Source organism: Aotus nancymaae, unplaced genomic scaffold (genome assembly GCF_030222135.1).
Source record: "Aotus nancymaae isolate 86718 unplaced genomic scaffold, 86718_ANA_hifiasm-v0.15.2.pri h1tg000011l, whole genome shotgun sequence".
NCBI classification, from domain to species: domain Eukaryota; kingdom Metazoa; phylum Chordata; class Mammalia; order Primates; family Aotidae; genus Aotus; species Aotus nancymaae.
The window spans coordinates 10,515,299-10,542,020 of record NW_026988422.1 but is presented as its reverse complement, the minus strand read 5'-3'; the positions used below and the strand labels follow the sequence as shown (position 1 = coordinate 10,542,020).

The window sequence follows — 26,722 nt, the reverse complement described above, 5'->3', positions numbered from 1 at the left end:
TTTTTATTTTACGTTTTAAATTTTTTCAAGACAGAGTCTCCCTATTTCCCCCAGACTGGAGTGCAGTGGCACAGTCTCAGCTCACAGCAAGCAATTCTCTTGCCTCAGCCTCCCGAGTAGCTGGAATTACATGCGCCACCACACCCAGCTAATTTTTGTACTTTTAATAGAGATGGGGTTTTGCCATGTTGGCCAGACTGACCCAAACTCCTGGCCTCAAGTGATCCATCCACCTTGGCCTTCCAAAGTGGTGGGATTACAGGCATGAGCCACTGTGCCCAGTCTTACTGAAGCAATTTTTTAAGACCACATTCTTCTCGTTTCCTCTTTTCCCAGTGGAGTAATCTTTATTTTCGGATTTGTTTTTAATGTCTGGCACCTTGTTCTGCACCATGCCTCCCATTTGACATGCTCCAAGTCAGTCATGTGGTGTGGGGCTTCATTTGTCCCGTCTCCAGTTGCTTCAGCTCATATACTTTGTCGATATTGCTTCCACAGCATGTTTTCTTTTTGATATTAATTTATGGTTGGTCTTGTAGCCAGTGCGGGCCATGCATTTTCAAAGTCCATGAAATGAGCGTGTTCTTGGCAAGACCTTACACATCATTTGGAGCTACAGAAGTTTCCAACTGGGATTTGGTTAAAGTTTCAGGCATTTTCTGGAGACTAAAAAACTGTCAGGGAAATAATGAAGAGTTTTTCTTTAAAAAATCTTAATCCTCTTCAAAATGCTCTAGATAGCCTCTCAGTTGGACCTTTGGAGACATTTGCTATGGGATTCGGCACTTCAGCAAACTTTTTATTTTTCATAATCTTGTTAGCACAGCTACAGCTCTCCACCATTTTAGGGTAACTAGGGTGGTCCATATTTTTTTTATTTCTGACGCTATAAAGCTGAATTATCCAGAAATTTTAGTGTGTGTGCGCACATGCGCACAGCCGTCATATTCCAGTAGTCAGTCTTTTCACTTTCTGTGTGGCCATGATGAAATTCAGGTACTGTTCTTCCCATGTTTCATGTCTCTTCTCACCTCTTCATAACCTGAGAGGCAAGTACTCTTTCACCCCTATTTTACAGATGGGGAAAATTAAACTTGCTAAAGATCACACTGCCAGGAAGTGGGCACCTTGAGCCCCAGCTGTTTGACTTGGCTCCTCCTTGTGTAATCACTCCTCATTATGACATCTCCTTTCACCTCCCACCTCCAGAACTGGCCCCTACATTAATTCAATCAGCCCATTCCACTTGGGTCAGTTGAAGCGCATGAATACACTTTACTCAGGCATGAGAGTTTCAAGGTCCACATCTATACTGCATTGGCTAACATTTAGCATTTCGGCTTGTGTTTCCAGTTTTTTAGATGGGCACCTCCAGTCAAGTGTCTTGAATCAATTTTAAAGGGCCAATCCATCATCCATGCCTTGCCCAGATTAAGCTCTCTTTAGCCCATTTCTCTCCGTATCCACCCTAAATCTGACCTAAACAATTTATTAATAGTTCTTTTCTTCTAAGACCCAGCTCTTGTCCTTCTAGTCAACCTAGAGTCCAGTCACAGTTATGAGGCTCATCTTCTTGGGGTCTCCACTAATTCCTGGCTTCTGAAAAAAGAAAGCATTTTTCTTGTCCAAGATTATCACTCTAGTGATATGGCTGTGGTCACCAACCCCTTCCCTGAGCTGTTGTTGCTTTACCTTTGGCCTCCAGAAAATCTTATTATTTTCTATCTTACATGCTCAGAACACATGTCCTGCTGTCTCTTTAAATGAATAGTGGGTATTCTGAACTGTTTTCTGTCTCAGGCATTTCCAAACCCACGTGTAAAGTTCAAATTTGTCCCAGTTAATCCCAGATGGCAAGGAAGTAGAAATTGTTGTTGTTGTTGTTGTTTTTAAATCACACATTTTATAGGTATGCCAGCCTTTATCAGGAGAATCAGTGTCTTGAGTAGATATTGCTATAGTTCTGCTGTTATTGGAATCATGCCCTGTGGTACTGCTGTAATTAAGGGTTTGTCTAGATTTAGTTACAAACTCCTGTGCACTGCTATGTGATAAACTGGCAGTTCAACTTTACTCCAGGCAAACTCCATACCACCCTGGATCTGGGAATGAATCTGGTATTTTCCGTGCCCCTCAAAAGTGATGCAGTCTGATCAGCTGTTTCTACACAATGCTTCATAAAAACTTTTAAAGTAAAAATGGAACAGTGGGATTAGAGCATCTCACATCCTATCAAAGTTACATCACCAGATGAGAGGTAAGAAGTAACCACACAGATTAAACATCCTAGGGGATCTATTCTGAAAGGTGACTGGGAAGATTAGGTTCCCAGACCACAATAGATGGTCAGGAAAGCAAATGATCAATTTGAAGCGAGACGCAAAACAGAGGAACACCAGGGAAATACAATTACCAATGCCAGCAGTTAGAGAAGTTGAATAGCAATAATGTGCTGAGGCTCAAGGCAGAGCGATGAAAGTACTAACTTTATTTAAAGACATATGTACATGCTTTTTTTTTCATCCTGGAGGAACACACACTCCAAACTGACATTGTAGAAATTTTCTAATTCTAACATGAAGCAACATATACCTTTCTCATAAATACTGGTGTTTGTTGTTTATTCATATTTTATAATAATAATCTTTCAGGTACTATTCTGAATGTCAGAGGAAAACCCAGATTTGCAAAGACATGAAATAATATGTATGGTGTAGTTATAGTAAGGTTAGAATAGACCTTCTATTTAATAACCAGGAACCATGTATTTTTTTTTTTTCTTGGACTGACTAGCCCTTTTGTCCTCTGTGGTTATTTAAGCCTTCTTTTGGCTTACGGCTGTCCTCAAGAGTAGACTGACAAGAGGGATCTGTTTCATTTTCTCAATCTATAGATATTTTTAAACGTTTGATGGCCAGATCACCACTGACAAAAGTATTTCAAGAGTTTGGCAATGAAACCTCAGCCATCATGAAACATGTATCCTCTGGTATCTAGAACAGAACACTTTCTGGGGCTCAAGAAAGGCATACGGCAATGAGTGGATGGAACCATCTTCCTGTCTCAGAAATGAGCTAAGTCATTTACTGGTTGTACCTGGTCAGCTCTTTGGGGAAGCTTTCAAAAGAGGCAGATTCCAGCTTAGAAAAAGCATCAGTGCACTCTGAATCCCTAACGTCATTAACAGGGCCTTCATAGTATGTTATAAAACCTGAAGAACATCCAGAAGAGTGATGCATTGCTACGGTGTCTAGGTCTATGTTTGATGGTGGCCAAAACAAATGAAAAACAACTATAAGTACGTTTTTGGTATAAGTACTACATGATAATGAATCATGACAATGAGACTGAAAAGGTGACAAAGTAACCCAAAAGCAGATATAAAAGAAAAACAAAAACCTTGCAAAATTAGTCCCTAAATCAACTGCATTCACCCTAGATATACATCATTTTTCTGACTCCCAACAGAATGGCTTTTTTTAAATAGAAAACTGCATTGGTAGTACAATAACATAATTTCAGATTATTGAAGTTGCCTTAATTTCAAAAGCAGGTGATTTCTCACCAGCTTTGCTCCTGGTTGATGATGCTACCTTTGCCTCTTTATGAATCTGTAAAATGCTATGATGATTGCTAATAATACTAGACACATGGGAAGCCCTCTGACAAGATGCAAACCAGAACTGCCCTAAGGGGAATAGACCTCCACAGGATTGTTCATCAACTCTCCAACAAATGTACAGAGAGAGACAAAAACAATGTGTGATATGTCCCTGACCTAAAGGAAAACCTTGTGGATGACTTACAAGGAATATTCAAGTGCTAGAGTGTGAACTACCAGCACCCTGAGCTAATTAATCAAATTTATTGAATAATACTATGTTCAAGATTTTGAGGGACATCAAAAAAGTCAAGTATCTGATTTATGTGCTGAAGGAACAAAAAAATTGGAAGACAAATTTACAACACCATTGGGTAGTATATTATGTTATGGAAAGGATACAGGCTCTACACTGTGGAGGCTTTACACTGAGCGGCTGACCCAGGCTCCAATTCAGACACCCATGAGGTTTGTCAGTTGTGTCAAATTTTGATATTCTGTTTTCTTGTATATAAAATGAGAGCAATAATGCTATCTGTTTTCAAGGTTATGAGAATTATATTCATGATAGAATGAAAATAATTATTTGCATTATAAAAAGCTTTTAAAGCCACCTTCTGTAATTCTAAAGGAGAAAAAGTCAGCCTTTATTGGTGAGCTAGATGAATGAAAATTGAGAAAGTAAAATTTCTTTATGGAAAAAAATAGAGAGCTAAAGAGTGAACTTACGGGAAGATAGAAGGGGAGAGGTCCTGCTAGAAGTGAAGAAACCTGGAGCCGCAGAACTGCAGAAGCTGCAGGTGGGCAGAGAGGGATGAGGCAGTTAGCAGAGGACGAAGTTAAAAAATAGATATTTAATTATAATTTTAAGTTGATTTTCTTTGCTACATGTAATCATTTCCTCCATTTTCCAACATAATCTTTAGTAAAATCTGTAAATTTATCAAAGCTGTATAGAGTTGGATTTGTTTTTGGGAGATGGAGCCAAATTTTGAGTTTTGCTTAGAAGGATCAAGGTAAGAATCTAAGGCTGCTGTAGGGTCTCAGTCTTATCTGGGTCATATAGATAAGTTTCTTGACTATTGATAACAGTAGTAATAGTCAACTGTATACAACTTATATTGTTAATAGTTATTCAGAGGAAGAAAGAATACGTGCTGGAGTAATAACAAAAAAGATGTTTTGGGAAGAGTAGGATGTATACTTGTCTTTATAAGTTATGGATAAAACTTTTAAGAAAGGAAGAGAAGAGAGAAGCCATTCCAGGTAGAACATTTACATGGCAGAGATGTGGAAGCAAGAGTGCATATGGTAATTTTAGGGAATTCTGAAGAGAACATTTTGATTATAATAAGGGACATTTGTTAAGAAATACTTAAGTTGTATCTGGATAACTTAGAATCACATTGAGAAGAGCTTTGAAAGACATAAAGATTCTGTGCTTGAGATACTAAGCATGCAGGACCTATGGGATGGTTTTAAGAAGGAACATCTAATCATGGGTATTTTGTTTAAAAAATTAATCAGATTGGGATAATGGCTTGGATTGTAAAGAGAAGAAAGTAAAGACCAACAAAAAAAAGTGGGATGATGCTGCCTGAAAATTGTAGTATAGGATGACAAGAAAAACTTAAGAAATTGTAGAAGAAAGGTAGTACAGCTTGGTAAGAAGTATGGAGAACGAAATAATCAAAGCAGTTCTGCAATGGCAATCTGGAACAGAAGCCAGTGCTATGAATAGAATGAAGTTCATTGACGGGGAATCTGACCAAGTAGTCAAAGATGGGACTGAGGATTTGAAGTTTCAGCAAGACATTCACGTGTAAGTGTCATGAGATCAGTTGGAAATAACTGAAGCAAAGGTGAAAAGTTAGGGTTGATGTGCCGAGGAAGCCATTGTTTGCATAAAGTGTGATAGCTTAACTCCAGAGATTTTAATAGGTTCCATGAGAAGTTGAGAACAGGCAGAAAAAGGATAACTACCCAGAGAGAGTTGAAACAGAGAAGGCTATAAAGATCAAGAGAAGAAAGCATTCCAAGAGACATCTTCATGCTTCCTTAACTCTCACCGCTACTCAGGCCCAAACCTGGGAATCATCCTGAATTTCTCTCCTTCTTTCTCATCCTGCACTCAACTCATCAGCCAATCTTGCTGATCAACCTTTAAACATAGAATGTATTCTACCACCTCCATAGCTGCCACTCTGGCCAACACACTGACATCTCTTACCCGGACTACAGCAGTACTCCTATGAATCATCTCGCTGTCTCTCTTGGCCACCACAGTCTAAAAATCTGAGTATGCCATCCAGAATATGTCATATTATGTCATTCGCCTACTCAGAACTCTTCCATGGCTGCTGCTCATACTTAGAACAAAACTCAGTGTTCTTGCTGTGGCCCCCAAAGCCCTAGATGTCCTGACCTGATAACTTTTGAGGCTACAGACCCCACTGCTCATTCCTTCTCTTAGTCCACTGTGGCCACTCTGACCATAGTTGGCCTCCAGTACCCTAAGGAATATTAAATAAAAGGGTAAATAAGTAATATAATATTAGGTCGTATAAATTCTGTGAAGAAAAATAATACAGGTAAGACAGAAAGAGAAACATAAGCCTAAGCATTTTCCTTTATTGTTCATATACCTGTACTCCACTACCCACAGCACCCCGTCACCACTGTCAGCAACACGTGTGTATTTTCATGACTTGATTTTTTTAACTTTCTTTTATTCTTTGAATATCTTGAACATCAGTTACTGTCCTAGACAATGGGGGTCCAGCAGGGGAAAAAACAGACAATCCTCCCTGCCTTTGTAGAGCTTCCATTCTAGTGGGGGGATCATTCAATAGACAAGATGAATAAGTAAATATGGTGCATGGTAGATAATAACAAGTATCAGGGAGAAAAAGAAAGCAAAGGAAGGGAATAGGAAGTATCTGTGTTGCAGGTGGTGAACAGGAGTTGCAATTTTAGGTAGCGTGACCACAGATGGCTCCACTAATGGGACGCTTAGGCAAGACTAGGGAAAAGCTGGGTGAACAAACAAGTCTATAGTAAACAACAAGCCAAAGACTTGAGAGGAGTGTGCCTGGCATATTTGTCAAAGAGCTGCTAGAGGCAAATGGAGGATGTGCGATGAGAACAGAGCAGTGAGGGGGTCAGATTATGCAGGATCTTACATCACTCTCTCTCACCTGTGTTTATTTTTCTTCTCAGAACTTCCATTACCTGACAATATATTACATGTTTATCTTTTAATTTATTGAATGTAGAAAATGCATTGCATAAAGGCAGGCATATAAGTCCATTTTCATACTGCTATGAAGAAATACCGAGAATGGATAATTTATAAAGAAAAAGAGGTTCCACATGGCTGGGGAGGCCTCACAATCATGGTGGAAGGCAAAAGAAGAGCAAACCCATGTCTTACATGGCGGCAGGCAAGAGAACGTGTGTGAGGGAGCTCCCCTTTATAAAACCATCAGATCTTCTGAGACTTATTCACTGTCACAAGAGCAGCATGGGAAAAACACACCACCATTATTCAATTACCTCCTACTGGGTCCCTCCTACGACACATGAGATTATGGGAGCTACAATTCAAGTTGAGATTTGGGTGGGGGCATAGCCAAACCATATCAGGAGGACTTTGAACTTTTCACTGTAATAGTACCTAGTCCACGCCAGGAACCCAATGTCATTGAATAAATTACTGAGTGAAGGGGAGGGCCTGGAAGATGTTAACCATGACGAGCGCAAACAGAAAGGGTCTTTGAAGTTGCCGGAAAGGTATTTACTGGTCTCATAGCCTTTATGGATTCTTCATAATAATAAGTGCTTGAAGTAGGCTTGAAGGGGTAAAGGCGTAGAAGTAATCAGATAAAGTGATATCATCCAGTTTTTAGGTTTCCTTAACAACAATGAAATTAAATAGGCATTGCACAGCTGCCTGTGGTGTGTTCTTTTTTCCTCTGACTTATTTATGATTTATTTATCTTCTTAAGTAGATACTTTACAAAATTGAGCGTGTGGTATTACGTTGATCCGTTGCATCCCTTGAAGAACTGACAAATCCCACCCTGCTCATTGTTAACATAATTTTAATTAAGATGTCTTAAACTCCATGTTAAGACTTAACTGTAATCTCATTTACTTTGTGTGAGGTGTTGTCTATTTAGTGATATAGGTAAAAATCTCAGGCAAGAGATTTCCTCCAACTTCAGAATATGAGACACAGTTAAGCTTAAGTGACTGAAGAACATTTCTGTAATGAAACCAATTAATGTAAATGAAAGACCTTTGTAAGTAAGATCAAATATACAAGTCATGTAATTGAAAAAACAGCTGTGTGTTTTCTCGTCTCATTTGAAAAAAATAAGACCCTCAACTATATTGTAATAGAAGGCAGCATCCTATAAAATCAGATTTATACAATGTTATTTCAAAGAAAATACTGTAGGCTTTAAATCATTTATCCAAAAATCTTTTAAACATTTCTATGCTTTCAATATAAAGAATAAAGATAATAAAGCAAAGGAAGAATAAATTTTTCGTGTTATAGAGATGGCACAGCTTTGTACAAGTAACATTTTTGGAGTAAGGAGGCATATCTGATCCTAGTAAAAACAGCCCTAACAAGACAGAGCTCAAAGCAGAGAACTAAACAATATAATGCAAACATAATTAATTTTGTGAGGCTGCATTAATAACACCAACAACAAAATTTCTCTTCTGGGAGTGCTGTCATTTTCTTTAATCTTGGATACTTTCATCTTGTCTGATTTCATCATAGAAGAAAGTTCCCAAAGAAAATTAACACATTTTGATATAATCATCATGGATTATAACGAAGTGCTTATAATGAAAGGCATTAAATAGTTCTTCTCATAAGCTTATCTTGTGGTTCCTATTAGCTGTTGTTGAAAATAGTCTATGCTGTTTATAAACTGGTTGGAAAAATCTTTAGTCTGAAGTTGGAGACACTTAGTATCATGTAGATTTTCCTTACATATCAGCGCATCAGAAGAAAACTTTAAATTTTATGTTCATCAGAAGTAAATCATGCATTTTAAAGTCACTTTCAAGATTTTTGCAAAATGAATCTTTAAGAAATATGCATTTTGTTTACTTTCTGGGGCAGACACTTATTTACAATTTAAGTACAAAAATTTTTTTTTTGAAATAGACAAAAGTAGCTTAGAAGTTGTCTTAAATTTATTTCTCCCTTATCCATAAGGCTTTTCTTGCTCTTGATTTAGGTGAAACGGAAAATGGCAATGATAGACAGCTACATAGTTATTTTGTTACTAGGCTCCGTGTGTGCCCATTTAATCTACTTCCTGAGAGAGCACAGTTTCCGGAATGCTGTGTAAAAATACTCCATTGTTTCCTGGGAGGGGAAAAAAAGAGGGTTGACATCCTCTCTAGACCACATTTGTTTAGCAGGTTAGAAGGGGCATGAAAGATGAAAGATGAGCAAACTTCACGATGAGCAAACTTCAAGAAAACTGACGGCTCCCTATCTTCCATGAGGTAACAGAGTTGGGGACATGGTTGCGTGTGTATCAGTGTGTGTTCAGGGGTCTTCAAAGCAAGGAGCAGACAGGAGCTTTTGCCTTCTACTTGCCTTCTTCATTTCCTTCCTTCCTTTCTTTCATAACTGCCTGTTCCTACACCTCACAGATTTACAAAATCCATAGAGGGAGCATTCTGGGTGTCTTTCCCTGAAGGCATAAACAGACACTTTCACTCTGTCTTTCTCTCTCATCTAAAATATATTCACAAAGTGTAAGTCTGCTTTGTGTGAGTCTTGTAAAATGGATCCTAACAGGATTCCCAAAGTGATGATAGACCTGGCTTATGAATGGTACACTCCACCCCTCAAATGTCCCCCATCCATTCCCACCTTTTCAGCCCCACAACCACACACAAACACATATATATCCTCTCTCTTTCCAGATGCAAGTAGCCCTCCTGGCTGCAGCAATCAACACACTAAGGCTCTGCAGCCCCTTTCAGGCAATTTGCCTGGGATTCTGTTAGAAGATGAGATGTCCCATCCTCCGGTATTCCAGGTCAACTCCCCATCTTCTTCCCCATATTCTTATTTATTATGTTTTGGGACTACAGGCCGCAGCCCCAAGCTCTCTAAAGTTTCCATGGCATGGATGCTGAACGCCTACTTTGTCTGCTTTGCAGCAACCAGAGGTACCCTAAGCTTCCTCAAAACAATAGAGGTGGCTGGGCACAGTGCCTCTCGCCTGTAATCCCAGCACTTTGGGAGGCAGAGGTGGGCGGATCATGAGTTCAAGAGATCAAGACTATCTTGGCCAACATGGTGAAACCCCATTTCTACTAAAAAAAATACAAAAATTAGCTGGGCATGGCAGTGCACACCTGTAGTCCCAGTCCTACTCAGGAGGCTGAGGCAGAAGAATCGCTTGAACTAGGGAGCTGGAGGTTGCAGTGAGCTGAGATCATGCAACTGCACTCCAGTCTGGTGACAGAATGAGACTCTGTCTCAAAAAACAAACAAAAAACAGTAGAGGCTCAGTGGTTGTTGCTGGTGAATCAAATACTTGACCTACTTGTTGTAGACATCGTTACATCCGTGTGTGATATCAATTTTTAAAATATCTGTACAAATGTTAGTAGAAAAACAAAAATCACTTTAAGGAAATCAGATGAGTAAACATGACTATGATAATGTAATCATCCTTGAAATGTATGCTATTTTCATTTTGTACATGTACCATTTGTTCCCTTTATAACAGGTGCGTAACTTCACTGCTGCTAACATTATGATCTCTCTTCTGATGGGGGCACTGCCTTTCATGGTCTTTTATCAAGTTTATAATATATCCTATCTTTTTGTACAGTTTTAAATAAAGAGCTTGTTTTTCAGGTTTCAGATAAAAGCAACACCGATGTTTCATTGAAACAAGAAGGAAAGGCAATTCGTCTTATAAACCAAGGTAAAACAAATCAGCTTGCACATCTATGTCTATATCTATCTGTATTAGCTATAATGTTTGAGATGTTTTCTATATGGTTCAACAGCCTGATATATAGATCAGAAGTTTGGATTTTAAAAAATTAAGTTTGGATTTTAAAAAATTAGGTTTGTTTTTCTAGAAGTGAGAGGAGTAGAGAGACACTTTCTGGCTGAGGATAGTGTCCACAACACTGCCACACTGCCTGAAATTTCCATAGACTTACACCATTCTCTGTTTTGAATTCTCTTTCTAATTTTGATTAGGATTGATATCAGGTCAATAGTTTTCGAAAAGAGTTTTGAAAATTATGATGATGACAGTCCCTGTTTTTTTATCTTTTAGTAACTTTCTGCTTTTCATGATTCTTCTGAGGCTCCTAAAAGTAGTTCAACAAACACGTTTATTAGTTTCTTCATGCCCAGGAGATGTAATGTGTCTCAGATAAAAGACTTGAACTTATTTAAGGCATAAGTTGCCATCTTATAATATTCAGTCCAGTAATAATTTCCTGGGTAGAGAAGCTGAAAACAAACTAGATTCAAAATATTTATTTTCTTAGTGTTCATTCATTGTTATTACTGTACTTCTTTTATTATACAGTCTAATATTATTATCACATTCTCTTTATTTTAATATTATACCACTGGACCCAAGAAGCACATCCATTGTTTTCATTGCCTATGTCTTATTTAAAATAAGTTTTAAAGATCTTAGTCTTCTTAGTAAGTCTGAGCTCATTTGGTTTCATCATTCCCAATCCTTTTCTTTATGATCCATGCCATGGTTTTATATTCTCTTTTGGTGGCATGTTCTTCCTTCCTTCTTTGTTGCTTAGATAACATAATCTGCTATTCATTCACAACTTTATGTTTGAACCCATTAGTGAGGTCCCTAAGAAATCATGCTTTTTCTTTTTCATCTTAATTACAATAATTTGCAATTCCACCATCAGGATTTCTTTGTAAGGGTGTCTTAATTTAAAGCCAGTCTTTTATAGACAGTTCAAACTACTGCTAAGCCTTCAAATATGGTTCTGTTGGATTTCCAAATTGTACTAGAAAAAATTGCTAATACAATTTTATCCTAAAATTAATATTTAATTTTAAATACTCATCCTGGGTTTGGCAGGAAAAAATTGTGAAATGTTTTCAAATGACTATTATTTTGAATTAGTTAGCTGTTGGGTTAAAAATTTTCACTTTGTATTGCAAGTCTCTGAGCAAAACCAATGCTGCCTACAGCATGGTTGGAAAACATCTGTTCATCCATTCTTTTTCCTTAAAGGAGTCAGACAGATCCTCAGCCATTTACCCACCATCCAGAACTTTGCTTGTTGATGTCCTCTTCTACTTAGCTTTCAATAACCCTAAACTTGTTGGTAAATGTTTACTTAGTGGATCAAGATGTCTGGACAGTTATAATAAAGACTTCTACATTCACTCATTGCTTATACTGTCCTCAACACACTCTTAAAACGATCCAGATAGGGATCTAAGATGGCCAAATAGGAACAGCTCTGAAGTGCAGTTCTGAGCGAGAATAGCGCAGAGGACGAGTGATCACCACATTTCCAAATGAGTTATTACTGCCCACAGACCAGGAGATTCCCAGGCTGAAAAGCGCCATGAGTTTCCAGCACAGCTGTTTCAGCCTGCGCAGCAGGTCTCCTCACAAAAACTCACACAAATCTGGGTGGCCATTTCAACTGGCACCTGGAATGCCTGGGAGACAGAGCCTCCCATTCAACTGAAAAAAAGGGGGCTGAAACAGGGAGCCAGTGGGTCCCACCCCCACAAAGACCCTCAATCTGAAACTCTCTGGATTGAGAGTTTTACAGCAAGCGCAGCTGGACCTGGGATGGTCCAGCTCTGTGGAGGGAAGGTCGTCCACCATTACCGAGGCAGTCCACCACTACTGAGGCAGTCCACCATTACCGAGGTAGTTCTAACCATACCTCTATAAACAAAACCGCAAGGAAGTTCACACAGCAGCTGGGCAGAGCCCACAGCAGCTCAGCAATGCCTCTGCTGGCAGACTGTAACTAGGCTACCTCCTAGCTGGGCAGGGCATCTCTAAAAAAAGGCAGCAGCACGTCAGGAATTTATAAATAAAGCCCCACCCTCCCAGGACAGAGCACCTGGGAAAAAAGGTGGTTATGAGTTCCACTGCAGCAGACTTAAACGTACCTGCCTAGAAGCTCTGAACAGAACAACAGAGCTTGCAACTCAGCACTTGAGCTCCTACAAGGGTCAGACTGTCTCCTCAAGCAGCTCCCTGACCCCTGTATATCCAAGGAGACACCTCATAAAGTAGAGCTGAGCCTGACATCTGGCCGGTATCCTTCTGGGACTAAGATAACAGAAGAAGAAACTGGGAGCAACTCTTACTGTTCTGTAGCCGCTGCAGGTGATTCCCTGGCAACTAGGGTCTGGAGTGGACCTCCAGCAGTCCTGCAGCAGAGGGACCTGACTGTTAGAAGGAAAACTAAAAAACAGAAAGAAATAACTTCATCATCAACAAAAAGGATATCCACTCAGAGACCCCATCTGAAAGTCACCAACTACAAAGACCACAGGTAAATAAATCCACAAAGATGGGAAGAAACCAGCACAAAAAGGATGAAAACACTCAAAATCAGAATGCCTCTCTTCCTCCAAGGAATCACAACTCCTCACCAGCAAGGGAACAAGGCCAGATGGAGAATGAGTCTGATGAATTGACAGAAACAGACTTCAGAAGGTGGGTAATAACAAACTTCTCTGAGCTAAAAGATCATGTTCTAACCCAATGCAAAGAAACTAAGAACCTTGAAAAAAGGTTTGACTAAATGCTAATGAGAATAAACAGCTTAGAGAAGAATATAAACGACCTGATGGAGCTGAAAAACACAACGTGAGAACTTCGCAAAGCATACACAAGTTTCAATAGCTGAATCAACCAAGCAAAAGAAAGGCTATGAGAGATTGAAGTCGAACTCAATGAAATAAAACGAGAAGTCAAGATTAGAGAAAAAAGAGTGAAAAGAAATGAACAAAGCCTCCAAGAAATATAGAATTATGTGAAAACACCTAATCTACATTTGATAGGTGTGCCTGAATGTGATGGAGAGAATGAATCCAAGCTGGAAAACACTCTTCAGGGTATTATCCAGGAGAACTTCCCCAATCTAGCAAGGCAGGCCAACATTCAAGTCCAGGAAATACAGAGAACACCACAAAGATATTCCTCAAGAAGAGCAACCCAAAGGCACATAATCATCAGATTCACCAGGGTTGAAATGAAGGAAAAAATGCTAAGGGCAGCCAGAGAGAAAGATCTGGTTACCCACAAAGGGAAGCCCATCAGACTCACAGCAGATATCTTGGCAGAAACCGTACAAGCCAGAAGAGAGTGGGGGCCAATATTCAACATCCTTAAAGAAAAGAACTTTCAAGCTAGAATTTCATATCCAGCCAAAAACTAAGCTTCATAAATGAAGGAGAAATAAAATCATTTATGAACAAGCAATTGCTCAGAGATTTGATCACCACCAGGCCTGCTTTATAAGACCTCCTGAAAGAAGCACTAAACATAGAAAGGAACAACCAGCACCAGCCACTCCAAAAACATACCAAATGGTAAAGAGCATTGATACAATGAAGAAACTGCATCACTAATGGGCAGAACAACCAGCTAGAATAAAAATGGCAGGATCAAATTCACACATAACAATATTAACCTTAAATGTAAATGGGCTAAATGCCCCAATCAAAAGACACAGACTGACAAATTGGATAAAAAGCCAAAACCCATCAGTGTGCTGTATCCAGGAAACCCGTCTCACATGCAAGGACACACACAGGCTCAAAATAAAGGGATGAGGAAGATTTATCAAGCAAATGGAGAGCAAAAAAAAGCAGGAGTTGCAATCCTAGTCTCTGATAAAATAGATTTTAAACCAACAAACATCAAAAGAGACAAAGAAGGGCATTACATAATGGTAAAAGGATCAATGTAACAAGAAGAGCTAAAGATCCTAAATACATATGCGCCCAACACAGGAGCACCCAGAGACATAAAGCAAGTTCTTAATGACCTACAAAGAGACTTAGACTCCCACACAATAATAGTGGGAGATGTTAACACTCTACTGTCAATATTAGACAGATCAACCAGACAGAAAATTAACAAGGATATCCAGGACTTGAACTCAGACCTGGACCAAGCAAACCTAATAGACATCTACAGAACTCTGCACCCAAATCCACAGAATATACATTCTTCTCAGCACCACATCACAGCTACTCTAAAATTGACCACATAATTGGAAGTAAATGACTCCTCAGCAAATGCAAAATAACAAAAATCATACCAAACACTCTCTCAGACCACAGTGCAATCAAATTAGAACTCAAGATTAAGAAACTAACTCAGAACCACACAACTTCATGGAAACTGAACAACTGGCTCTTGAATGTTGACTGCATAAACAATGAAATGAAGACAGAAATAAAGATGTTCTTTGAAACCAACGAGAATGAAGACACGATGTACCAGAATCTCTGGGTACATTTAAAGCAGTACCTAGAGGGAAATTTATAGCAATAAATGACCACATGAGAAGCAAGGAAAGATCTAAAACCAAGACCTTATCATCAAAATTGAAAGAGCTAGAGGAGCAAGATAAGAAAAACCTCAAAAGCTAGCAGGAGACAAGAAATAAGATCAGAGCAGAACTGAAGAAGATAGGTGTGCCTGACACAAAAAAACCTTCAAAACATCAATAAATACAGGAGCTGTTTTTTTGAAAAGATCAACAAAATAGACCACTAGCCAGATTAATAAAAAAAGAGAGAAGAATCAAATAGATACAATAAAAAATGATAAAGGGGCTATCATCACTGATTCCACAGAAATACAAACTACCATCGGAGATTACTACAGACAACTCTATGCACATAAACCAGTAAACTTGGAAGAAATGGATAAATTCCTGGACACTTGCACCCTCCCAATCATAAACCAAGAGGAATTTGAAACTCTGAATAGACCAATAACAAGGGCTGAAGTTGAGGCAGCAATTAGTAGCCTACCAACCAAAAAAAGCCCAAGTCCAGATGGGTTCACAGCCAAATTCTACCAGACATACAAAGAGGAGTGGGTACCACTCCTTCTGAAACTATTGCAAACAATGCAAAAAGAGAGAATCCTTCCCAAATCATTTTATGAGACCTACATCATCATGATACCAAAACCTGGCAGAGACTCAACAAAAACAGAAAACTTCAGGCCAGTATCCATGATGAACATAGATGCAAAAATCTTCAATAAAATACTGGCAAACTGATTGCAACCGCACATCAAAAAGCTTATCCATCATGATCTAGTAGGCTTCATCCCAGGGATGCAAGGCTTGTTCAACATATGCAAGTCTATAAACATAATTCACCACATAAACAGAACCAAAGACAAAAACCACATGATTATCTCAATAGATGCAGAGAAGGCCTTCAACAAAATTCAACAGCCCTTTATGCTAAAAACTCAATAAACTAGATATTGATGGAACTTATCTCAAAGTAATAAAAGCTGTATACAACAAGCCCACAGCCAATATCATACTGAATGGGAAAAACTGGAAGCATTCCCTTTGGAAATCTGGCACTAGACAAGGATGCCCTCTCTCACCACTCCTATTCAATATGGTATTGGAAGTTCTAGCCAGAGCAATCAGGCAAGAAAAAGAAATAAAGGGTATTCAGTTAGGAAAGGAGGAAGTCAAATTGTCTCTATTTGTAGATGACATGATTGTATATTTAGAAGACCCTATCATCTCAGCCCAAAATCTCCTGAAACTGGTAAGCAACTTCAGCAAAGTCTCAGGATACAAAATCAATATGCAAAAATCACAATCATTCATATACACCAATAATAGACTTAAAGAGAGCCAAATCAAGAATGAACTGCCATTCACAATTGCTACAAAGAGAATAAAATACCTAGGAATACAACTAATAAAAGATGTAAAGGACCTCTTCAAGGAGAGCTACAAACCATAGCTCAAGGAAATAAGAGAGGGCACAAACAGATGGAAAAACTCATGGTTAGGAAGAATCAGTATCGTGAAAATGGCCATACTGCCCAAAGTAATTTATAGATTCAATGCTATCCCCATCAAGCTACCTATTACCCTCTTCACAGAACTGGAAAAAACTACCTTAAACTTCATATGGAACCAAAAGGGAGCCCACATAGCCAAGACAATTCTAAGCAAAAAGAACAAAGCTGGAGGCATCATGCTACCTGACTTCCAACTCTACTACAAGGCTACAGTAATCAAAACAGCATGGTACTGGTATCAAAACAGAGATATAGACCAATGGAACAGAACAGAGGCCTCAGAGGCAACACCACACATCTACAACCATCTGATCTTTGATAAACTTGACAAAAACAAGCAATGGGGAAAGCATTCCCTGTTTAATAAATGGTGTGCAGAAAACTGGCTAGCTATGTGCAGAAAGCAGAAACTGGACCCCTTCCTGACACCTTAAACTCAAATTAGCTCCAGATGGATTTAAGATTTAAACATAAGACCTAACACCATAAAAACCCTAGAAGAAAACCTAGGCAAAACCATTCAGGACATAGGCATAGGCAAGGACTTCATGACTAAAACGCCAAAAGCATTGGCAACAAAAGCCAAAATAGACAAATGGGATCTAATTACACTCCAGAGCTTCTGTACAGCAAAAGAAACAATCATTAGAGTGAACTGGCAACCAACAGAATGGGAAAAAAGCAATCTACCCATCTGACAGAAGGCTAATATCCAGAATCTACAAAGAACTAAAACAGATTTACAAGAAAAAAACAAAGCCATTCAAAAGTGGGTGAAGGATGTGAACAGACACTTTTCGAAAGAAGACATTTATTAGGCCAATAAACATATGGAAAAATGCTCATCATCACTGGTCATTAGAGAAATGCAAATCAAAACCACATTGAGATACCATCTCACACCAGTTAGAATGGCAATCATTAAAAAATCTGGAGACAACAGATGCTGGAGAGGATGTGGAGAAATAGGAACACTTTTTACACTGTTGCTGGGAGTGTAAATTAGTTAAACCATTGTGGAAGACAGTGTGGCGATTCCTCAAGGACCTAGAAATAGAAATTCCATTTGACCCAGCAATTCCATTACTGGGTATGTACCCAAAGGATTGTAAATCGTTCTGTTATAAAAACACATGCACATGTATGTTCATTGTGGCACAGTTTACAATAGCAAAGACCTGGAACCAACCCAAATGCCCATCAATGATAGACTGGACAGGGAAAATGTGGCACATATACACCATGGAATACTATGCAGCCATAAAAAACAATGAGTTCGTGTTCTTTGTAGGGACATGAGTGAATCTGGAAACCATCATTCTCAGCAAACTGACACAAGAACACAAAATCAAACACCACATGTTCTCACTCAATAGGCGGGTGTTGAAGAATGAGAACACATGGACATAGGGAGGGGAGCATCACAAACTGGGGTCTGTTGGGGGGGAATGGGGAGGGACAGTAGGGGGTAGGGAGGTTGGGGAGTGATAACATGGGGAGAAATGCCAGATATAGGTGATGGGGGGATGGAGGCAGCAAACCACATTGCCATGTAGGTACCTATGCAACAATCCTGCATGTTCTTCACATGTACCCCAGAACCTAAAGTCCAATAAAATATATGTATATATATATGTGTATAAAATCCAAGTGGATCATAGAATTTCTGCTTTGATGTGAACTGGAAATAAATCACCAAGCTCTGTTAGCCTATAATTCTGAGGTCCTCTGAGTGAGAAGACTAAACGACTGTAGGTTTCTTCCTGTTTTAAAGTTCATCTTTCTAACTGGAGACACATTTGTTATTGGGATCCATCAGAATGTCTTTGAACCTGAACCCAAAATAGTAGAGAGTGGGATATTAGGGGGAAGATGGTTGTCTTGGTAGAGGCTGGTGAAAGCAGGGAATCAACAGTTCTGATCAGTCCTCCAGGCACTGTAAGAAATGTCAATTTGTCAATTTAAAAATTACCAAAAAAAATATTACAGAGTCTCTTGGATAATGATATATACTACATAAATCTTATTTTAAAACATTATGAACTACCTTAAGAATATATTATAAATCTCCTTAAAACTGGTACAGTTTTATAAATGGATGTTTGAATATAAATTAACTACCTCTGTTATGCAGAGGTAGTTAATGAACCACTAACATTTCTTTTGGTTCAGTTTATTGTGTGATCATCCAAATGTGATAGTTTTGTCTATGTTCTTTTGAAGAAAAACAGGAGCTGTGCAATGATGTTCTAGCAATGGAAAGCATCTCTTCATTACCTAGCTGGAAAAGGTGAGTGTACTACAATTACACAAATTCCAAGTGAGGGCAGTTAGACTGCTGAAAAGTAATTATCAATGTTTAAATACAAGAAGAAAGAAAATAATAGCAACAAAAGCAATCAAGAATGGAACCAGATTTTACAACAGAGACATGAAAGAATTAGCAATACACCTTTTCCCCAAACCTTTTCATTTATTTTGTGAGGAATTGGTAATAATGAAATGGAGCCGGCTTAATTTCCTACCCACAGCAAGTAACCAATTCAAATTACTTCAGTGTAGTCAAAGAACTCAAAATGTCACACATATATAAGGTATGATTATGAAATCATTAACTGAAATTTTTCTCTGCGGTTCATTTCTTATTGTCATACATACATGTAATTACAATCATTGGGTGCTAGAATTTTTTTGACATGAGAATTTTATCACTTAAAATGAAATCAGCTGAATGTTTTGGATATCCAATAGAATTAAAATACTGTTTTCAAGGAAGCAGACTCTTATCCTGTATTACAAACCTGACTAAGCTGCTTTCCAGGCATTCAGGTCCAGTTTCTCTGAATCCAAATTCTGTGCTCTTTGCATAGGAACACATTGAATTAAGAGCAAGAAAAAACAGAGAGGGGCTTTTATTTTCCTGCACTTGCTGACAGGGTAGTGAGTCACTCCAGCACTCAAATCTGATCACTTCACTCTTCTACTCCAAAGCGTTTTCAGCCCCCACTACTTTTAAGGTAAGTTACAAACTCCTTAGCATAGCACAAATCCTCTCCTCTCCTGCCTGTACTTTTAGCCCCCACTTTGCTTTCCAGAGGTTCTAAATTACCAGTAGTTCTGTTTTATCACATGTTCTCATCCCTTTGTCTGTGTTACTTTCTTTACTTGAATGCCCTCAGTAACTCTTATGCTAATGTCAGTTACCCTTTCATTTAAGTCTCAGTTCAAGTGTTCCCTTCTATAGGGCGTTCTTTACTCTCCTCAGCAAACTCAGGTATTCACAGAGCCACTGTTGCAATGATGAGATTGTATTGTAATTTGTTCAGTAGTTATTTATTAAATTCTGACTGTGTTCCTACACACAATGGTGAGCAGTGATCACAATGGAGTGAAGTTATCTGTTTGAATCTCTGTCTTCCCATTGCATACAGGCTCCTGAAGGACAGAGGCCTTCTTGTCTTCTTCCTAATTCTAAGCTTTTGAAAGGTCTTCTCTGACAACTTCATCTAAATAGCCCACCCCATTTCTGACAAGTCACACTTTTATCATCCTTCATTTTTTTCAAAGCATGTATTATTATTATTATTTTTGAGACGGAGTTTCGCTCATGTTACCCAGGCTGGAGTGCAATGGCGCGATCTCGGCTCACCGCAACCTCCGCCTCCTGGGTTCAGGCAATTCTCCTGCCTCAGCCTCCTGAGTAGCTGTGATTACAGGCACGCGCCACCATGTACAGCTAATTTTTTGTATTTTTAGTAGAGACAGGGTTTCACCATGCTGACCAGGATGGTCTCGATCTCTTGACCTCATGATCCACCCGCCTTGGCCTCCCAAAGTGCTGGGATTACAGGCATGAGCCACTGCGCCCAGCCTAGCATGTATTATTATTTTAAAGTATCTCCTTTACTCACCTTTTTTTTTTTTTTTTAACCATTTTAAATTCTAGCTTGCTTGTTTCCCTACTTTTCACTGGATGCCAGTGCACTCCATGAGAGCAGGGACTGTCTTGCTTATCCCTGTGTCTCTGATACCCAGAATGACACCAACTCCTACTTGGCACTCAATAATACTTGCTGATTAAATAAGTGATATAATTTTTTCCCAATGCTGTTGCCAGGCCTTCTCATGGCCAATACTTTGACTTAGAATTACTTATGAAATTTGTTTTACAATTTAAGACTCATCCAAAAACCAAAACACATTTGTGTGTACGCGAGTGTGTGTATGCATGTGTATATTCTTTCATGTCGTACTTTTAGGTGTTTATGAGATTGTGGGGTTTTTTTTGTAATCACTATTGACTTGTAAATACATTATGAATGTTAGAAAAACAATCTTAATGGAAGAAACTTATTAAATGCATTACTCATGATGACAAAGATGATCATAACAATAATAATAGTTACTATTTACTGAGCACGTACACTAAACATTGAGCTACATTCATTGTATATCTTGTTTAATCCTCAGCACAACTCTATGAGGTAGGCCCTATTATTATTTAACAGAGAAGAAACAGAGGTTTAGAGAGGAATCGCCTGTGCTCTAGTGTGGTACTTTTTATCCTTCAACCTAAACGCCAGCATGAATGAATCTTTAACATCCCTAAAATGGTTAAAAAAAAGACTTCTTTAATAAAATGTCAGCATAAAGGAGGTTATAACTAATGAGCATTCAGACATTGTGTAACTATTCTTTAACAGGCAATGAAGCATTAGTTTTATATAATGTTTTTAATCTGAAAAAAATCAGCTGAAGTTAGACAGTATAATTAATGCTAAAGAGCTATTGACAGTAGAAGCACATTCCATTTGATATAAATTGTTATCCAATTTTAAAAGATCCTCATCTTATAAACATGCAAAACTCTCTAGAGCTGTGATCTTAATTTATGGACATCAGCATGAAAGGATTACCAAAAAAATCTTTTTTTACTTGACAAACAAAACCCTTCATGATCTGACTACCCGCCCTCCCCAGCTCCATCTCCCATGTACTGCTCCCAGACTCTTGTGCTGTCTTTTCCCTACGGTACTGAAAGCTTTAGTTTCATTAACAAGCTATGCATCCTCACCATGAGTTATTTTTCATGCTGCAGCCGCGTATCTTTTTAAACCTGCATCAGATCACCTCGCTCTCATGCCTGAAAACTTCCAATGGTAGTGCCCACTCTGCTTAGAAGAAACTCCAGTTCCCTCCCCATGCCCATGATTCCCTGAGATCCCAAAACTGACCTCGCTCATCTCCTCTTTCCATCTGCTTCCGGCTTACTCCACCCCGTTAGCTCTGAACATTCTTCTTCCTCCTCCAGATCATGACTAAGTATTTCTCTCAACTGACTTAGTCTTGTTTTGTTTTATTTCTGTGCTTTTCTCTCAGCCTAAAATAAACTTTAGTTTAAAAGTCTCTTGAATTGTAGTTAAGTGATTTTTTCTGGTAGTATTGTAACCGCATGGTAGGGTCACTTGCTCGCTGCTTGCAGAGTCTAATTAACAAGAGCCAGGTCTGGTGTAAACAAAGTGACCTTTTATTACGAAGCTAGCTTAGGGGAAGAAGTACGGGCTTCCTGCCTTAAGGGTACCCATTCACCTTTGGAGCAGAAAGTGGACACTTTTAAAGGGGGCCTATCATGAATGGCACCAAAGGGGAGGAGGTGAGCAGGTGGGTGGGCCCACATGCTAGCGTGGTGCCTTACCTACTGGGCAGTTGAGTTAGCATTTCATGGGCAGAAATAGATTGTAAAGGTGGCTGAAAACTCTCTAGATGGGAGGGAGTTTCATAGTGTGACTTTGGATTGTAAATCATCTGTTATCTCTGGAGTCAGTCTCCTGGTGGCTGAAAATTCCACTCTGGAGCTTCTAAGCATATAGTTAAACAAACTTGGCCTCTAGAGAGTTTCTGGTGAAGGGCAGGTCAAAGGTTATAATTGCATTTCTAAAGGACTATGTATGAAGTGGGGAATGGGGAAACCAAGAAAAGAGAGAAGAAAAAAATAATAAAAAATAGTAGCAATTCCTTTTCTCAGAAAAATGGGGCTACTTGGTTACAGTATGTTTTAATTTGTTGCTTTTTATTTTAAGTGTATCCATTATAGATTTTTGCTATATGGCTACCATGAGGCTTACACAAAATATTCTACAGTTTAACAGATTTAAAAAGTTTCTTTCAATAAATGAGAGACAAGCAGTATATGACTACTGTTAAAAATAAATTGTCACCGATTCCATTTAATTGTTACTACCTAAAAACTTTGAAAAGATATGTGACTGGAATAAGTATAAATTCTTCTAATTAAGAATTTGTTTCATGTAACTACAGCGGTGGCAATTTTCAGCCTTACATGTATGTTCTTGCTCTCATTTGTTGTATATTAACATTTCACTCATTTTATATTAATGTTCCTGAAATTATTAATACCTAACATGATTTCGACTTTGAAATTATAAACTTCAGCTTGCCCAATGTGCCAGTGGAAGATGTGGATCTAAGTTCTGGACACAAAGCGAGAGTTTCTGTGAGTGATGGCTGTACAGTTGCTTCTACGCCAACGTCTTCTCAAAGCACATCTGTCAAGGAACCAGTGAGAAAACTGATGTCTAAATTAAGGTAAAGATATTTACTCATATATTTCCACGTGCTTTGTTGAACTTTCTAAGCAGTGGTAACTCCTGTTGTTTTCCCTACTGAGTTTTAATGTTACTGAATAAATTCAATGGAGTGACATTATGACTTGTCTCCTAACTACGCTGATTTAGATATACTATGGGTTAAATGTCCCTTGTAATAGAACTGGTAACTGCATGTTGTAGTCTGGCAGTGTGGTGGACGTTAGTCCTCTCTTGAATGTAATAAATAATTTTAACTGAATTTTCTTTCTTTTTTCCCGACAAAGACTCTTATGACATTATATGGCCTTTTAAAAAAATCTGGGATTTTTTTTGTTTGTTTTAGTTTGGATACTAAATTTATTGAGGGAAATTGAGTTTTACTTGTTCTGTGTAGAATGTTAACATTTGTGGGTCTGGTATTTGAGCAATTTAAATATCTGTGTCTCATTTCTCAAAGGATAGAGACAAGGAGTGGGAAAAGTTCATGATTCAGGGTTTTTTTTTTTTTTTTTCAAATAGAGACTAATAATAGGTGGGGGCCTTAAAATCAAGTCAAGGAAGTCTGTATGCATTAGTGTGCTCTAAAATAATGTGCTCTAAAATAGGTGCCATATGAGAGGGTGGGAGGTAGGGCCGGTACCACCATTAAATTAGTGTACCTCACTGGTTTTGTTGGGATCCACAGACTTTTGTTGGGTTTTAAGGGTCTTGTGTTGGTTGAGAGGCTATGGACCAGGAAAAACATATAACACGCCATACCTGGAATAGTATTTTTTCTTAGGATAGCGACTTGACACCATAGGGTTGGTGAAAGTCTCTATAGCAGCATCCAGGTCTGCAGGGCTATGATTATTACATGGGCATGAAGACCCTATCTGCTGTCTCATGCCTAACACCAGTCCTGCCCCAGGAGAGAGGAAGCACTCTTCCTCTTCCAGTGTGGATGGATCCACCTTGGACTTTGTAGAGGGACCTATTTTCTTTTTCTTTTTCTTTTTTTTAACTTTGAATATTGGACTTTTTTTTATTGCATTTTAGGTTTTGGGGTACATGTGAAGAACTTGCAAGATTGTTGCATAGTTACATACGTGGCAGTGTGATTTGCTGCCTTCCTCCCCTTCACCTATATCTGGCATTTCTCCCCATGCCATCTCTCCCCAACTCCCCACTCCCCACTGTCCCTCCCCTATTTCCCCCCAACAGACCCCAGTGTGTAGTGCTCCCCTCCCTGTGTCCATGTGTTCCCATTGTTCAACACCCACCTATGAGTGAGAACATGCGGTGTTTGATTTTGTGTTCTTGTGTCAGTTTGCTGAGAATGATGGTTTCCAGGTTCATCCATGTCCCTACAAAGGATGCGAACTCATCGTTTTTGATGGCTGCATAGTATTCCATGGTGTATATGTGACACATTTTCCCTGTCCAGTCTATCATCGATGGGCATTTAGGTTGGTTCCAGGTCTTTGCTATTGTAAACTGTGTTGCAATGAACATTCATGTGCATGTGTCCTTATAGTAGAACGATTTATAATCCTTTGGATATATATCCAGTAATGGGATTGCTGGGTCAAATGGAATTTCTATTTCTAGGGAGGGACCTATTTTCACTACTGACACTAGGGATCCAGTGACAAGTGGTTGATGGAGCAATGAAGACAGATAGCTACATTCCAGAACACCAAGTTCTGACCACCAAATCTCCATTCTGTCTGGTTGGCAGTCATACGCTAGCCTGGAAATAGGACAAAAGTAGGTCAGACCTCAGCGTGATACAGGCATTATAAGGTTGAAAAAGGCTGCTTGTCCAATGATCTAGATAGATGTTAGTATTACACCACTGTGGCTTACAGTATAATCCCTAACGACTGGGATTCTCTAACTAGTTTCCTTCCCTCTGCCTGTATTTTTCTAGAAGTAGTATTTAAAGTCCTCAGCTTTGAAGTTTTGCTATAAATTTGAATCCTGATATGTTACTGGTCCTAAGATTCAGTCCTATTTGTTGGTCACTAAAGCATAGTAGTATACAGTAAGTTATATATGCATGTGCTTATATGTATTTGAATAAATATATGATTATCATTAAAAATGTATGGCTATGACCACATATCTAATTATTTGGACATGATACCAGTGAACCAGGCCTTAATAATAATAGCTATCACGCCAGGCACCATGGCTCATGCCTATAATCCTAGCACTTCGGGATGCCAAGGTGGGAGGATTGCTTGAAACAAGGGGTTTGAGACCAGCCTAGGCAACATAGCAATAACCTGTTTCCATAAAAAATAATAACAATAATAGCTATCAGGTTTGAACCTTTATTGTATTTCAGGGTGGATACCCACTTACTTTTTATAAATTAATTTATATTCCCACAAATTCATGAGATTGGTGTTATTTTTAAATCTCTTGTATAAATGAGGAGACTGAAGCTGAGAGGAACTAACACATTACAAGTCACATGGAGAATTACACAAATACTAAGGATGGGGCTGGGGTTTAAGGCAAGGCTTTCTGACTTGGAATCCCATGCTCTTAACCATATATAGCATATACCCTCTCTCCACACTAGGAGACCTAGAGAGACCTGTCTGACTGTGTTACAGCAGAGTTTGGATGCATAGCTACTTAAATTTCTTTTTAAGTTAGATCAATTTTCTTTTTCAAGTTCATTATTTTCCTGATTTTTTTCTTGGCTTATTTTTGTTATTTGTCTAAGTATAACATTTCTATTAATTTTAGTGAGTTACATATGATCAAAAAGGAGATAATCTGATTGAGTGTACTAAGACTTTAAAATGCATCCACTTCTATCATTAGGCATCACTAGAAAATTAAAATTTCCCAGAAACTGTCTCCCTAATGAATAGACAGACTCTTTATTGCTTAGAATCATCATACTGTTATCAAGTGAGCACTCCGAAAGCTGAATGTGTTAATGTATCAGCTCTATTCTGTACCATCTTAAATTTTGTGTGGTAATTATTTTATTAAAAATACTCTATGGAAAAAAGTTGGACAGGACACAAGACTTTAATTAACTAAAACAAAATGAGCTCCTGTCGTACCAGTTTAGTCTTTTGCCTTCAGCAACATGTAGTGTTTTCTCACATTTCACCAGTGAAAACAGATTTCTTGTTTTCTCTGTTAGATATTTTGTTGTTGTTTTTTTTGTTGTTGTTTTTTAGTATTATTTGCTATTTTATATCTGGTCCACATGTAATTTCTTGAATTTACTAGACTTTAAATTTTTCAAGGCATGAAGATTGTGGCTAGCTGTGTACAATGTAAATTTATATAGAAATACTCAGAATTGTTTACCGTATTTATCTTTCTTGTCACATGATAAAAAGGGTAGTAGTTAGAGACCTTTTAAGTATGAAGGGTGTTCCCTCCATTTGGGTCACTTTGGACAT

At 38.5% G+C, this 26,722-nt stretch overlaps 1 protein-coding gene across 2 annotated transcripts in view; it reads left to right on the top strand.

Moving 5' to 3' along the window:
• The window catches only part of MORC1 (MORC family CW-type zinc finger 1), a 242,683-nt gene that overhangs the window by 201,501 nt on the left and 14,460 nt on the right, over positions 1–26,722 (top strand). For both annotated transcript variants that reach the window (XM_064374590.1, XM_064374589.1), the window contains 3 exons: positions 10,509–10,578; positions 18,922–18,988; positions 23,152–23,304. In XM_064374590.1, coding sequence (XP_064230660.1) covers positions 10,509–10,578; positions 18,922–18,988; positions 23,152–23,304 — 290 coding nt within the window. The remainder of the gene's footprint in view (positions 1–10,508; positions 10,579–18,921; positions 18,989–23,151; positions 23,305–26,722) is intronic.